We start from the raw sequence: 14,117 nt of genomic DNA on the forward strand, positions 1-14,117 counted from the left end.
CGCACGCGCCTGACTCAGGACCGCGAGCAAAGCCAGTCATGTACCGTCAGAACCATGTCGGCTTAACTCAGGCCTCCTCCGCTGGCTGCTTCGGCTAGTTGACCAAAAGTTCGCACCCAGACTTCGCACCGATGCACGAGTCGTTTGGCTCTAGTGTGACCTGGGGCTTTAGACGACACTGCTTGATATGATATCCACATTTAACTTACACAGTAGGAATGAGACTTCCACAGATGCTTTTGCCGACTGCGCACCAAACTTCACTCGCCTGGCCCTCGTAGAGGGCCGTCTGGAGCCGCGTTTCCTTTGTTGACTGTTCTAGTGAGCATATATTTTGAAGGCGCTAACTGGCGTAGCAGTCAAGCCTGTAACGAAACTCGCATTGCAACGAGCAGAGGCACGCACGTCTGCTTCTTTACATAGCAAACGTAGATTTGCATTTGCTCTGAATCTGGAAAAGAGCCGATTTCGGCCTGGCGTGTGTTCGGGGCCGGGGAGGTCCGACACGGAGGCCCTGCCAGCCAGTCGCCCGGGGATGCCCCTGCCAACCAGCCCGCGGGAGAAACTGCAATGCCCGCACACCTCTTGGGCATTGTCAGTAGTGCTGTTGTTGATTGCGGCAGGGAATGCAGGATGGGGACCGGGGCTCGCAGCAGCAGAATCTTCCCCGGCCGAGTGCGCCAGCGCCCTCGCAGACTCCATGGTTCGCGAGTGAGTTGTTAATGGAGCGCTGCGTTGGTTGCGTTGCATTGAATCCCGGGGAGGAGTGGCAAGGCGTTGCATGCACATGCACATGGCTATTTACATGTGTACGGCGGGAGGTCCTGAGGTCCGGAGATGACAACAGCTCACAATGCGGGCAAGTATCTCAGGCGCCCAGCAGGCGCAACAGCGGGGCACCCATTGTCGCGGCACCCGCACACGAATGCACGCGCACGTGCTTAAGTCCATGCGATGCACATGGTTCTCCCGAGTGAATGCTAACACGCACTACGGTGCGCAAAACCCACGTTCTGCAACCCGCTCATGCCCGCGCAGGTTCGTGTTTAATCTCGCTGGACGGGGCGTGGTGTTCCAAGACATCGGTAACGTCACGCGCGGGCCCATAGCCACCTTCAACTCCTGCATCGCGCTAGCATCCAGCTCAGTCACTGATGTCAAGGTGTGGCCGAGCGTAGAGGTGCCGGTGGCGGTGGTGATAGAGGCGGGGCGGGATTCGTGTCGCTTTGGGAGCGCTTACGGATGCTGAAGCGAACAGCACCACTGGTGTCTGCGGCAGCCAGCAGCAATCTGCCGCGTCCCACGTTCCTGTGGGCAAACACTGTCTTACGGTAAATGAGAAAGCATTAGGACAGACACGTGGGCTGTGTCGGTCTGGCCTTACTCACCCGGTGTGTGCATGTGCTTGTGCGTGCCCGGACGACTCTCCACAGGTCGTACAGTGGATGCTGTACCCGGGGTGAGTGCGGGCTTGCGGTGCGGAGCCGAGTGTGCAGGGGGCATCCCGCGATTGACCCAGATGGGAGCGCGCCGTGCGGTGCGGGGCACACCTGCTCCGTGCCTTTCTACCGCACACACTAACACACCAACTGTAGCAGCAGCAGCAGCAGCAGCAGCAGCAGCAGCAGCAGCAGCAGCAGCAGCAGCAGCAGCGTGCGCGATGAAGGCGGGCAGGGAGCCTGGTGGCGGCAAGGGAGACGATGTAGGGCCGGGGCTTGTCCTGCTGTGCAGCCTCCTGCGTTCGTGCACGCCGTGGCCTGCGCAGTCAGCACCCCAAGCTGTTGTGTGCTGTGACTTGTGAGCAGGTGGCAGGGCAGTGCTGTGTTTGATCTCATGCGCTACTCCGCCCGCGTCCTCAAGCTGACAAAGTACAGGTGGGCACATGGTTTGCTTACGGAGCCGGGCTGCTGTGGTGGGGTTTGGTGTTCGCACCCGGTTTGTGTAGTTTGTGCCAGGCCGTGCGTGCAGCCGTGAATTCGTGGCTGTGTGTGCGGCCATTTGGGTCCGGCACAAGCAGGGTCCGGTACACGGGCGCAGCCCGAGGGTTGTGTAACTCGTACTTACTTAAACTCTCATGCCTGCAACTCCCCTTACCCACCGTGTGTGCAGCTTCTTGTATCCCGACACGCTGCCGCCGCCGGCTACCATGGTCACGCCCGATGACTTGGATGCGCTGCTGCGGACGTCCAATGCCAACTACACCATCACGTCGCAGGTTGGCCCACCGGGATGCGTGTGTGTGTGTGTGTTTGTGTGTGTGTGTGTGTGTGTGTGTGTGTGTGTGTGTGTGTGTGTGTGTGTGTGTGTGTGTGTGTGTGTGTGTGTGTGTGTGTGTGTGTGTGTGTGTGTGTGTGTGTGTGTGTGTGTGTGCATGTGTGTGTATGTATGTGTGTGTATATGCGTGCATGTGTATAAAGAGTACAACGAAAACATTGCGCAAAGGCTGTTTATGCGATGCGGCAACGCGACGTGTGTGTGTTAGAAAAAAAAACAACAAAACGAAGCCCGCCCAAGCGGCGCCGGAGTTACTTACGGATACCTACCGAATACCGAGCGTCGTGTTGCCGCGTGTGTGTGTGTGTGTGTGTGTGTGTGTGTGTGTGTGTGTGTGTGTGTGTGTGTGTGTGTGTATAACATACGAGTGAAGGGAAAACAAAAGCGAATGTGTGTTTTGCCCACTGGCCCCTGACTATGCCAATTGAAGGTCCTGATTCGTGCCCGGTACGCTCACGTGCACCCGCTCCCGCACACATGCCCACAGGACGTCTCGGGAATGCCCCTAGCAACTTTCCTCGCTGACCCCGTGAGTGCCCCCCGGCAGTGTTGGGCTTTTGGGGTTGGGCGTTCTTGTACCGACCAGGGAGCGAGCTTGGGTACTAGGAGGGAGGGGGGAGTCTGTGCAATGCGAGGTTGCGGGCGCCCGGCTATGTACCGCGCATGCAGCGCCGCTGCGCTCACTCAAGGTTGGTGCCCTCGCGCCTTTCGCCGTACTCTCAACCTCTACGCACACACTTCAGGAGGTTCACGCGGCACGGTTGTCCAGCATGCCTATCTTCCACGACATCCCAGAGAACTTCTGTGGTGCGTGGGGTTAACACTACCGTACATGTTTCCGTGTCACATGTGTCTGCCTCCAGTGGCTCCAGTCTGCCACTCCTTATCTCTTCCAACTGAGTATCATCATTTATGCCCATTCCAACCCTCGCGCAGCCGAGCCGCTTGCGCCTACCGGGCCGCTTTTCCCACGCACCTTTCTGTTCACGCTGTTCCGGGCGGACGTTATGTCGGCGTTGGCGGCGGCTGGGCTCATACCGGGCGGAACCGGCCCGTTGAGCGAGTGGTGAGCAAACACGAGATGCATGTTCTTCGGAATGGGCCTGCAAGTTCACGCCGTACAAGGAGGGTTGGGGTCGATGCGTGCCCACATGTCACACACCTGCCCCAGACAAGGCAACGGCCTCCTGTTGCGGTCTGCCCGCCGCGGCGCCCCCCTGCCTATATATACCATTTTACCCCCTATCGCATGGGCAAGCCCGCGCTTGCCATTTCCCTTTCAACACGTGCAACCCCGTCCCCGTGCGCTTTCCTAACAAACATACACATACACAGGGTGGAGGTCTTGTCGCTTCTGGACGCCTACGCCTCCCTGGTCCGGCAGCAGCAAGCCGACCCCGCCTCCCTGCCCTCGATCGTGCCCAACCCGCTGCCGCCCTTCCCAGTCTGCATCAACACCGACTCCCTGTGCGGGCGGCAGACCGACGTCCTCGCCGCAATCGCTGCCAGTGTCATCCAGACCCGGGGGACGCAACAGGGCTACTTCTTGGACCTGTCGCTGCAGCCGCCGGCTGCCGTGCCAACTGTCAACAGTACGGCATGGCGTTACGCAGCGTCCGTACTGGCGGCGCTGATGCGGTACAATCCCAGCGAAGCCGACCAGACCGCCGCCACCAAGGTGACAGGTGGCCTGGACGGCACGAGGCCAGCAGGCGCGCACAAGTGCCACGCACTGGCGCAAGACTTCAACATCGGCAGGTGCCTGCTGCAGTTTGAGTTTGACATTGAGATTTTCATGGGGACAAACTTCGCCCAAATCAACAAGCCCGGCCAGTACGGCGTCGCGCCGCTGCCGGGGAGCCGCCTGGTGGCGGCGCCGCCGGGTTATGACGTTTCGGCCGCAGCAGCAACGGCGGCAGCTGCGGGTAGCGGCAGCAGCAGCAGCAAGGGCGCGAAGTTTGGCCTGCTGGAGGGCACGGACCTCTTGCCGTGCACGGAGGAGCTTTGTGGCTTGTCCCACAACCACGACTTGCTGTATCTGCAACCCACGATCGAGGGCGCGGAGGTGGCTGCCGCTGCCTCGGACGCCGCGGCTGCTCTCGCTGCCGGCCGCAACGTCAGCAGCAGCAGCAGCGGCAGCCAGCGTATCGACACAGGCGACTCGCCGCTCCCGTTGTATGCAGAGCGGGAGCGGGTGGCGGCGGCGCGACTGAAAGCCAACCTCGGCGCCGCGGTGAGTCAAAACTGCTTGTTGTGCGAGGCAGTACGGTAGATAAGGGCTAAAGCAGCAGCATCGTAGCTTCGTGAGCGATGATTTCTGGCACCTTCCGTGCGTGTGGCTGAACTCGCGGCTTGGCTCCTCGCGCCTCGTCCTTCCAGGTACTGCCGCCGCTGGTGAACCGGGCACCCTACAGCGTGGCCTTAGACCATGTGTTCACAGTCCGCTACCAAGGTGTGTGCAGACACACATGCGGTAGACGGCACCATGCAAGTGAATGCAAGCGATGCATGGATGGGCCGGGTTTGCGGGCGCGTGGCGAGCCCTCCTCATCCACATCCACATGCTTCTGCTCATGCTGTATGCTCGCAATGTAGGTGCGGGTGTGGACACCGTCAGCCTGGGCGACATGGTTGCGATGCAGCAGTGGTCGGTGCAGGGGTTGAGCTCGACCCGCACACGCCGCCAGGCCGCCACCGACACGCTGCGACAGGCCCTGGGCTACCAGACGGTTACTGGCAACAGCTCCATTCACAGCTGCAATGAGTGAGTCGGCGACTCGACGAGCCGGGTGGCTATAACTGCTATAAGGCGATACAGCTGCACCCGCCCCATGTGGTTCGCATTAAAGCCGCTCCGAGCCAGCTGCACATTGCGCGTGCGCTTAATTACACCGTATGGGTGCCATGTGTCTGCTGTACCAGCAGGAGGAGCAGCCAGCTCCTCGCTCAAGGCATCGCAGGCCCACTCGCGCCCTCTGACCTGTCTTTCCACACGCCTGCCTCACACGCCCCACAGCTACGCCACATGGGACTGGTGGCGCCTGTTTGCGCCCTCACAGCGCCGTGCGATGGCAAACGCCACCTCCTCTGGCCACCGCCGCCAGCGTCAGCTCCTGCTCGACGACGCGGCGGCGTCCGCTCCCAGCCGCAACCTGTCGTTCCTGTACGCGGACTGGGCGGATATTGCAGCGGACGTGGCGCAGTCCGGGGGCTCCCGTGACGCCGCCGGCTTTGGCGGGCTGTACCTCCACGCGCTGTGGCACGCAACACACAGCCCCAACATCGCGACAGACATGCAGTCACCCACCACGGTGCGTGCACGAGCAGGCCGGGCCGCACGGGCGATGCCCCTCCCAACACAGGCACTCGGGCACACAAGCTGCTTCCTTGCTCGCTCACATGAGCCCATCAGTCTTGCCGCCAGCGTCCGCCAGCATCCCTTCCCCTGGCCCTCAAAAGCGCCTTCCGCTATCCTTGTAACATTTACGCTACGTTCTATTCCCGTTTCTCTGTAACCCTGTGCCCCTCCGCTCCGATGCGCCCACACGCCCACACGCCACAGATCAACTTTTTCCGCTACGCCCTCGACCACGGCAGCATGCTGCTTCTGCCGCCCAACAACAGCTACAACGGTAGCTACAGCCCCGTTGACGAGATGATCCCAGCCACGCCGGCGGCCGTGGACGCGGCACTGGGGCTGGTGGACCGCGTGTGGCGGCTGGCGGTGGCCGCTCAGGGCAACGGCACGGTGCGGCGCACCTACGAGGCATCCATATCCGCCCCCGACTGGCAGCCGCCGCCGGGTGCGTCCTTGCTGGGACCGCGCTGGGTGAAAGCATGCGCGCCGCTCTGTGCTGCGCGGCGCATCGTTATGTTGCGGTAGTGGGGCCGGTGTGCGCGGAGGCTCGAGGTCCACGCCTTGGGGATGCATATTGCTGACGCCGACCGCCACCGTTCCCTCCCTTTCTCATGCTCCCTCCCCCCCTGGCTTGACTCCCAACAGTGGACAATTCGGGTCTGAGCCCGGGCGAGGTTGCGGCCGTGGCGACCTCGGTGGCGGTTTTTGTGACGCTGGTGGTGGCGCTGGTGGCGGTGCTGGGGCTGGCGGCGCTGCGGCGCAGGCGGCGGCGGCGCAACCGTGACATGCTGGGGCGAGTCGTGGCGCCCAGGGAGGGGCCGGACACGACGCTGCTCATTACAGGTGAGTGCTGAAGGCGTGGCTGGGGGCCGCGATGGCCATGCTTGCTTGGCGGCAAGAGCCTTGGCAATGTCATGCTGCCTTCCTAGTGTGCGGAACGCGCAGGTTGTGGGGTTGAGTCTGTCTTCCGTGCCTTCCCTTCCTCATAATGCAACTCCTTCCCTTCCCCGACCGCCCATTTTTCCGCAGACGTGCAAAACTCCACCGTCCTCTGGGAGGGGCTCCCTGTCGCTGTGAGTGGAGGACGTGGCTGGGGGCGCGGGTTGCATGCCGGCGGAAGCTCACCCTCTCACGGGCACTTTTGGGCGTGACTGACGCTGTCACCTCCCCTCTCCTCCGGCTGCCCGTGCCTACCATCTTTGCAACCCCTACAGGTCATGGATATTGTGCTCAAGATCCACCACGGGTGAGATGCCACGGGCGCGGCGGCATGTTGCGGCCAAGGCATCTCAAGCGGCCCTACCTTGCCTGCTTGCCTTGTTGGCATACCTGTCTAGTTGTTGTGAATAACGTTGTGGCATATCACACGCTCTAGATCACCTCCCACGTGACCCATCCGCAGCCTCATCCGCGCCGTGCTGTCCAAACACGACGGCTACGAGAGCGCCACGGAGGGTGACTCCTTCATCCTGGCCTTCGCAACGCCGCAGTCGGCTATGGACTTTGCAACCGAGTGCCAGGTGCGGCCCATGCCAAGAACAGGGGAGAGGATGCGTGTGTGTCTGTGTGCGCGCGCGCGTGTGTGTGTGTGTATGTGTATGTGTGTGTGTTTGTGTTTTAGCCACTGCCACTCACACCTGCCGAGCCCTACCTGGACCTGCATTGCTTGTATGTGTTGCTGACTTGCTGTGTCCGGGAAGTGCAAGACCGGAGCTTGGCCCAGACAACTCCGCTTGTCGCCAACCCTGTGCCCCCTCATCAGGTCGCGCTGCTCAAAGCCGACTGGCCGCCCGCGCTGTTGGACCACCCCGACGGCGCGCCCGTGCTGGTCCTGTCGCCTCACGACCCTCGAGACGTCAAGCACGCCAACGCCACGCTCGCGGCGCTGGGCCTGCTCTCCCCCTCGCGCATGCTCAGCAGCCGCCACATGTCGGGCTCGGGCGTGCACAAGCGCGGCTCCCTAGCGGGCGGCGGCAGCGGCACCGTTGGCGTGGAGCGGAGCGAGGGCGCGATCAAGCACCAGGCGCAACAGCTGCAGCTGCACCCAGGCCGTGGCAGCCTCAAGGCCATGCTGCCTGGCACTGGCAGCGCGTTCGGCAGCCTCGTCACAGGTGGCGTCGCCACCACCGGAAGCAGCAGCTGCAAGGAACTATCGCTGTCACATGGCCTGGCCAGCAGCGCTTTCACAGCCGAGTCCTCCGGCCTTGGCTCCGCCGCCCCCGCTGTCCCTGCTGGCGCCAGGCGCACGCTGGCCGCTCTCCGGCCAAGCAGCCTGGGCGTCGTAGGGCACGGCAGCTCCCCGCAGGTCCACTTGTTCGCGCCGCTCACGCCGACGGCGTCGCCCGGTGAGGCGCCCGTGCCGTCAGGCGCGGCTGTGGGTGCTGCTGGGGTCGTGCTGGAGTCTCCCTTCACGGCAGCGGGGGCGCCAGCAGCAAACACGCCTGCAACTGCCGGCCAGCCCGGCGCCGTGGGGCACCCATCTGGTGGCAGCAGGGACACATGCTGGGTCAGCGGCAGCGGAGTGGCGGCCCTGTTTCCGACTGTGCTGAGCGTCGGCGGGGGCAGCGCTGGCGGCGCCAACGGCGCTATGGCAGTGGATGCGCTGGTTGGTCCGGGCGGCTGCTCTTGGAAGGAGTTGTTGGGTGCCGCGTTTCCGGTGCTGCCAATGGAAACACCGGAGGGCCGCCGTCTGGCAATGCTGCTCGGCGCTGGCGGAGGCGGCAGTGGCGGAGGTGGAGGTGGCGGAGGCGGCAGCCGCCGGGGCATGAGCGGCCGCAGCGGCTCGCTTGGCGGCGGCGGCGGCGGCGGCGGGGGAGAGGGCGGCGACGAGGAGGGGGAGGAGGGGCAGCACCGCGCCCACACGGGTTTGGAGGAGGTGTTTGGATCCATGACCGGCGCGGGGGCGCAGCTGCTGCAAGGGGAGGGCTGGCGGCCTGGCCCATATGCGCCGGTGAGTGTGCGCGAGCCGTGCGACGATGCGACCCCAGTACGCAGAGCTGCTTGGCTGAAGGGGCTCTGGAGCTGCGCCGAGCAGGGGCGCTTGGGGGTGCCCCCAAGACCCGAGCGTCGTTGCCATACTCGTGCACCATGCGTAGCATGTCGTGAGGGCTCACGTGTTCTCCCTCTGGTCACTACATGTTTCGCCTGTGGTTGTGTGGTCGTCGTGTCACAATTGCAGTGCGTGCACCTGCCGGACGGGCGGCTGGCTGTGGTGGCGTTCCGCGGGCTGCGAGTGCGCATGGGCTTGCACACCGGCCTGGATGATCCAGAATCGGTGGCCTTCAACAAGGTGTCGAGTGCGTACGCCTACAAGGGTGAGCGCGTACGTGGCCGGGAGTGTCTGGGAAATGAATGGGAGGGCACTCCCTGGCGGAGTTGGTGCTGGGCCGAAACGGTTTTGAAGATGGCATGTGGCGCAGGCTGCGCCGCTTAGCTGCTGGAGCCCTTCATTACTCTTGATTATCCTAGGCAGCTCGAATCAGTTGCACGCTATAAATGATACCTGCAGGTCATTTTGCGGAGCTCGCAAAGCTGGTCAGCGACGCTGCGCCCGGCGGACTCATCTCATTGTCCTCTGCCGCCTTTTCCCGGCTGCGTAACACACGCTCCACGACCGGCAGCGACAGCGGCAGCAGCACCGCCGGCGACAAGGCGGCTGCCGCCAGCGCCGCCGCAGAGGCGGCGGCGGCAGAGCAGGCGGGCGGCTTTCTAGCCGAGGGCGATGACGAGGGTGGCGGAGGAGCCACCGCCCGCCACTCTGCCACGGGCGCCGCCGCCGCTGTCGTCAAGGATTCCGTCTCAAGCTTCCTCTCTGGGATTAAACATATGTTCGGCTCGCGCCGAGCCGCCGCGGCAGCCGCGGCGGCGGCCGCCGCTGCCTCCAGTCGTGGCGCAGTGATTGTGTTTGCCGGCAGGCATATGCTGTCGGCGGATCCAAAGCCCAAGGAAGCCCCGCCGGTGCCGCGGTCGGGCGGCGGGGCGCTGGGCTCCAGCAGACGGCACCGCTTCAGCCGGCTGCGCTCTGGTGCCAGTGGCCTAAGCGGCGCAGCGGCGCCGGGCGCTGGAACGACGGGTCCGACGGTGACGTTGGCTCTGGCGGGACCCGTGGCGGAGGCGACGCTGGCGCTGGAAGAGGTCTCGCCCGACTCCGATAACGAGCTCGGCGCGGGCGCGCAGCAGGCGGCTGGCCAAATCGGCGGCGCTGCTGCTGATGCCAATGACACGGTTGCTGCCACCGCGGCCGCGCGAGTCCATGCCCAGCAGCAGCAGCTACAGCCGCAGCTACAGCCGCAGCCACAGCTACAGCCACAGCCGCAGCTACAGCTGCAGCTGCCGTCAGCAGCGGGGGTCCAGTCCAACGGCCGGCACAATCACGCATCACTGCAGCACCAGCACCAGCACAGACAGTTCGGCCGCTCCATCGACCGCGGCGCGCTGGCAGGCATGCTCGCAGAGGCCCTGGTGGAAGCCGCCTCCGCCACCCAGTCCGCCATCGCCGCCGGCGCCCAAGGCACCCACGGCACCAACAGCGCCCACGGCGTCGCCGCTGCAGCTGTCGCCGACGGCACCGGGACTGCCTCGCCGCTGCCGCCGCCTCGGCTGCGCCACGTTGGCGAACTGCTGGCGCTGATGCAGCCCGAGAGCTCCGAGCTGGTGTTTCTGGCGGTGCACCCCTCGCTGGTGTGCCGCCTGGCGCTGGCGGCGCCGCTGCGCGTGGTCCGGCCCTGCGCGCAGGGCAGCCTGGCAGCGCCGGTGCTGCGCGTGACTGTGGTGTTCATGAAGGTGCGCTGCCCTGCGTGTGTGTGTGTGTGTGTGTGTGTGTTGAACAAAAAAACAAACGGAACAATCCGCCATGTGTGTGTGTGAGTGACGCTCGGCTTGGAAAGCGCGCAACATGTGCCCTCTTGCTCCCGCCATCGCGCTCACCGCGCGGCCTCCAACCTTCCCCCATGACGACCCTACTCCCTTTGCTTACTCCATTTGCACACACCATACTCGCAGCACCCCACCCCACCCCACCTGCCTGGTCAAATTGCCCCCGACCCTGTCAGGTGGCCGGCGCGGCGCTGCTGCTGCAAGACCTGCCCGGCCCGGCCGCCCGCGCCCTGGATGCCTTTTTGCGTCTAGCGGCAGGCCTGCTGGGCGCCGCGGGCGGGTATCTGGTGGAGGGCGGCGACGGCCTGGCCCTGGCCGTGTTCGCCAGCCCGGCAGCTGCGACCCGCTGGGCCTTAGACACGGTGGCGGCGCTGAAGCGCTACCCCTGGGAGGAAGCACTGCTGTCGCACGAGCTGTGCGCGGTGGGTAGTCGATTGGGGGGAGAGGGAGCGGGGAGAGGAGCGCGGCGAGGGGCTGTAGCACACATCTTGGGGCGTTGGACGCGCCCGCTTCGCGACGCGACATGGCCTGTTGCAAGGCCGTGCCGCCCTCCTTACTTGCACCTTTCCGCTTCTGCTCTTACCTGCGTGCTGCCGGTCTGCAGGAGGAGCTGGCCATCGGCGGGGCGGTGGCGGTCTCCCACACCGCCAGCCAGGCGGGGGTGGCGGTGGGCAGCGGCCCAGGAGGAGGGGGCGGCGGCGGCGGCGGCGGCCTGCCGCACCAGTCCCGCTCGCCGCACTCGTTCACGTTGCAGCGGAGCCGGACCATCATGCAGGCGGGGCCACGGATCAAGGTGCGTCACGCACATGTGTCCCAGTTGGGGGATGGGGGGAACGCTTCCGTGCACGCCCTTTGCGGAAGGCTCCCGGCGCTGCCCCTGGTGTGCATACTGGTATGCGTGTGGCAGAAACGCGCGAGAGAAAGGAGAATCCACATGTGTCACATTGGTGTTCCCCGTCCCGTGGTGACCGGCCACCTGCGCTTTACGATAATCCTGCTCCATGCTGCAAACCCGCATTGCCTGCTGTTGACTTTCTGCTCCTTGGCTGACCTGCCTTTCTCCCTTTCTCGCATTCATTGCAGTGCGGCCTGGACGTGGGTGAGGTGACGCACACGCTGACGGAGGCGTCCGGGCGGCTGAGCTACCGCGGCCGACCCATGAATCGCGCCGCGCGCATTGCGGGCATCTGCGCCGCCGGCCAGGTGCTTGTGAGCGGCGACGTGTGGGCGGCGGCGTGCGAGGAGGACGCCGGTATGGCTTATAGCTACAGCGGCATCAGCCTGGGAGCCATTCCGCTAAAGGGCGTGGCGCAGCCCATCGAGGTGGTTGAGGTGGTGCGAGAGTCGGAGCAGTAGCAGCAGGCGGCAGTAGCAGCACAGCGGCAGTGCGCGACGGCGGCAGTAGCATACCCGCTGCTGCGGCAGCAGCACAACTTCACGCAGGCGCAGAGGAACTGCAGCAGCAGGCGCTGCAGAATGGGCGTCCACGTGCACAGATGCAGACTGGCGATGCGCCAGCGGCTAACGAACGAATTAGCCGCCTTCTCGAGCGTTCAACTGGTTTCCATGGGACTGCTGCGATCGCTTGGCATGGAGCGGGCGCCCCGCCGTACCGATCATGCGGTGATACGCGATAGACTGAAAACAGCTGATGATATATTAATGGGATTCGCCATGGAGAAGGTGTGGCCCTGGACAGAGGGGAAGGGACCATGGACAACAATGGTGCTGAGGCTTCTGAAATGTGTGCTTCAGGTCTGACTTGCACATGGATGCGCGCTGATCAGTCTGCCATTTTCCAACAGGGGTGTCCCTGTTGCCCAGCCTGAACGCACTTCTGCCTGGGCGTGCGAAGGATGGTGCTGTGGATTGCTTTTACATTTGCCGGTTGCGCTGCAAGGTTTGCGTGTTTTGAGCCTGCCATTCATTGCAATGAGGAGGCCGGATGTCTGGTGCGATTGCCCGTCCTTGAACAAACTGAGGCGCAAGGGCCCAAAAACCCCGGGCGACGGGTTCCATGGTGTGTGTGTTTTTATGTGGGCCGCTCTGCCCGGCTCATTGCGTCACTCTGCAGCCGGCAGCGGAGCCCTCCGCTTCCATTTTACCCTGTTCCAACGTTTAGCTGATAGTAAATGAACGGCTTTGAGAAAGAGCGCCTTATGGTGCCGCACACACGAAATGGGCGGTGACTTGGGTGCGAGTTTAGCAGGGTGCTGCGCAGTTCGATTAAGCAGGAACCTGCTGTTGTTCTACCTGTCGAGCCGCGCTGGTGAAAACGTGCTGAGAGCCCATGAACGTTACTGAGACTGGACGCTCCCCATTTTTTGCACTCCGAAGACTTGGAACAATGAGGTTGCGGCGTTGTTTTGGATATGGGTGCACGTTGCACGTCAATGGAGAACGCACGGCCCGGTTATTTATTGCACACCAGGACATCATGCCCTACGCGCAGGAAGGGTGCGTCAGGATCGTTGCGTGGCTGCAAAGCATCCGTTTTATTACACTTGGCTCAACAAAGGCAGTGCCGTCTGTCCACGTGCGCAGACCTTGGTTTTGGCAGTTGCTTGCCTTAGTGCTGAATTAGATACACCGCTCGGCTCCCGGGCAGGTTTGAGTGTCCGCAATGCATGCGGGATGCTGCCGCACAGCTGAGCTCCCACACTACCCAGCTACTACTGCTTTGCTTGATGCCTGCTGGGGACTATCGGGAACCCATGTATTGTGTTAAGATCCCTTTGTGGTCACGTGGGGCTAGACAGCTTTGAGGAATTTCTTCAGTATTAGTCTCCTTACACACCTCCGGTTTATATTATTTCAAATCCACGCCAGGCCTTTACGGACTTGCATCTTCGCTCAGCCTTCACAGCGTGGGCGTACGGTCTGTACTCTAAGTGGCTTAAGTGGTCTAGTTGGTGGACAGATGAGTGAGGATCATACACTAGTGCTCAAAGCGGGAGTATACATTTATACGGCATGAGTGTACGGTACAGCTGCGGGTCCCAGCACCGCCGCGCGTCCGTTGATGGACGCAGCTGTGTTTTATAGGGCGCCCGAGGGCACCGCTTTAAGTATCTAATATGTTTGGCTGGCTGTGATGCATCGTATTTAGCTTAGAAGGAGAGGCCTGCTAGGACCAGCTGGCAGCAGCTGGTACGCTCAGGTGCCGAGGCCCTGCGGTCTGCCTGCCACGGTGACTTGGGCGGGTCGCGTGCTAATGAAACTTTGGGGAGAGCTGACGTAGCTATCCATGCGGGGAAAGGCTTGTGTTTTGGCCTTCAAGCTTGGGAATGTGCGTCCCAGTAACACATAACGGGGCTGGACGGAGCCGCACATTCGCCTCAAGCTGTCAGGAGCCTGCTTGGGCGACGTACAGTACGTCAGAGGTGTCTTCCACTAAACTCCTCCGACCTCCGGACATGGCTAAGGCTGTGAGAGTTGCCATCGGAGTCGCCAACTGGCGAGAACAATTCTGTGCCCTGTATCTTGTGCCTCTGGCTGGGGGCACAAGTGGCACCGGGCCTGCTTGCGAGTGCTCGACACCATCGTACACCGCCCACGGTGCCACCCCAGGACAACCCATAAGCAAATGTTACTCCCCCCTCATCCATCA

The 14,117-nt window shown here is 63.2% G+C and overlaps 1 protein-coding gene across 1 annotated transcript; it reads left to right on the forward strand.

Moving 5' to 3' along the window:
- Positions 1-136: 136 nt before the first annotated feature.
- CHLRE_17g729400v5 (uncharacterized protein) lies at positions 137-13,978 on the forward strand. The gene is made up of 23 exons (XM_043072401.1): positions 137-711; positions 1,039-1,162; positions 1,434-1,459; positions 1,806-1,874; positions 2,110-2,215; positions 2,762-2,803; positions 3,018-3,081; positions 3,211-3,340; positions 3,610-4,507; positions 4,654-4,726; positions 4,870-5,038; positions 5,291-5,585; positions 5,837-6,077; positions 6,278-6,475; positions 6,662-6,705; positions 6,847-6,878; positions 7,035-7,152; positions 7,395-8,582; positions 8,811-8,946; positions 9,141-10,414; positions 10,684-10,929; positions 11,112-11,300; positions 11,591-13,978. Exons 1-23 carry the CDS (start codon positions 701-703, stop codon positions 11,861-11,863), a joined length of 5,946 nt encoding a protein of 1,981 aa, XP_042914860.1. The 5' UTR covers positions 137-700; the 3' UTR covers positions 11,864-13,978.
- The last annotated feature ends 139 nt before the right edge of the window (positions 13,979-14,117 follow it).

Source organism: Chlamydomonas reinhardtii, chromosome 17 (assembly GCF_000002595.2).
Source record: "Chlamydomonas reinhardtii strain CC-503 cw92 mt+ chromosome 17, whole genome shotgun sequence".
Taxonomy (NCBI): domain Eukaryota; kingdom Viridiplantae; phylum Chlorophyta; class Chlorophyceae; order Chlamydomonadales; family Chlamydomonadaceae; genus Chlamydomonas; species Chlamydomonas reinhardtii.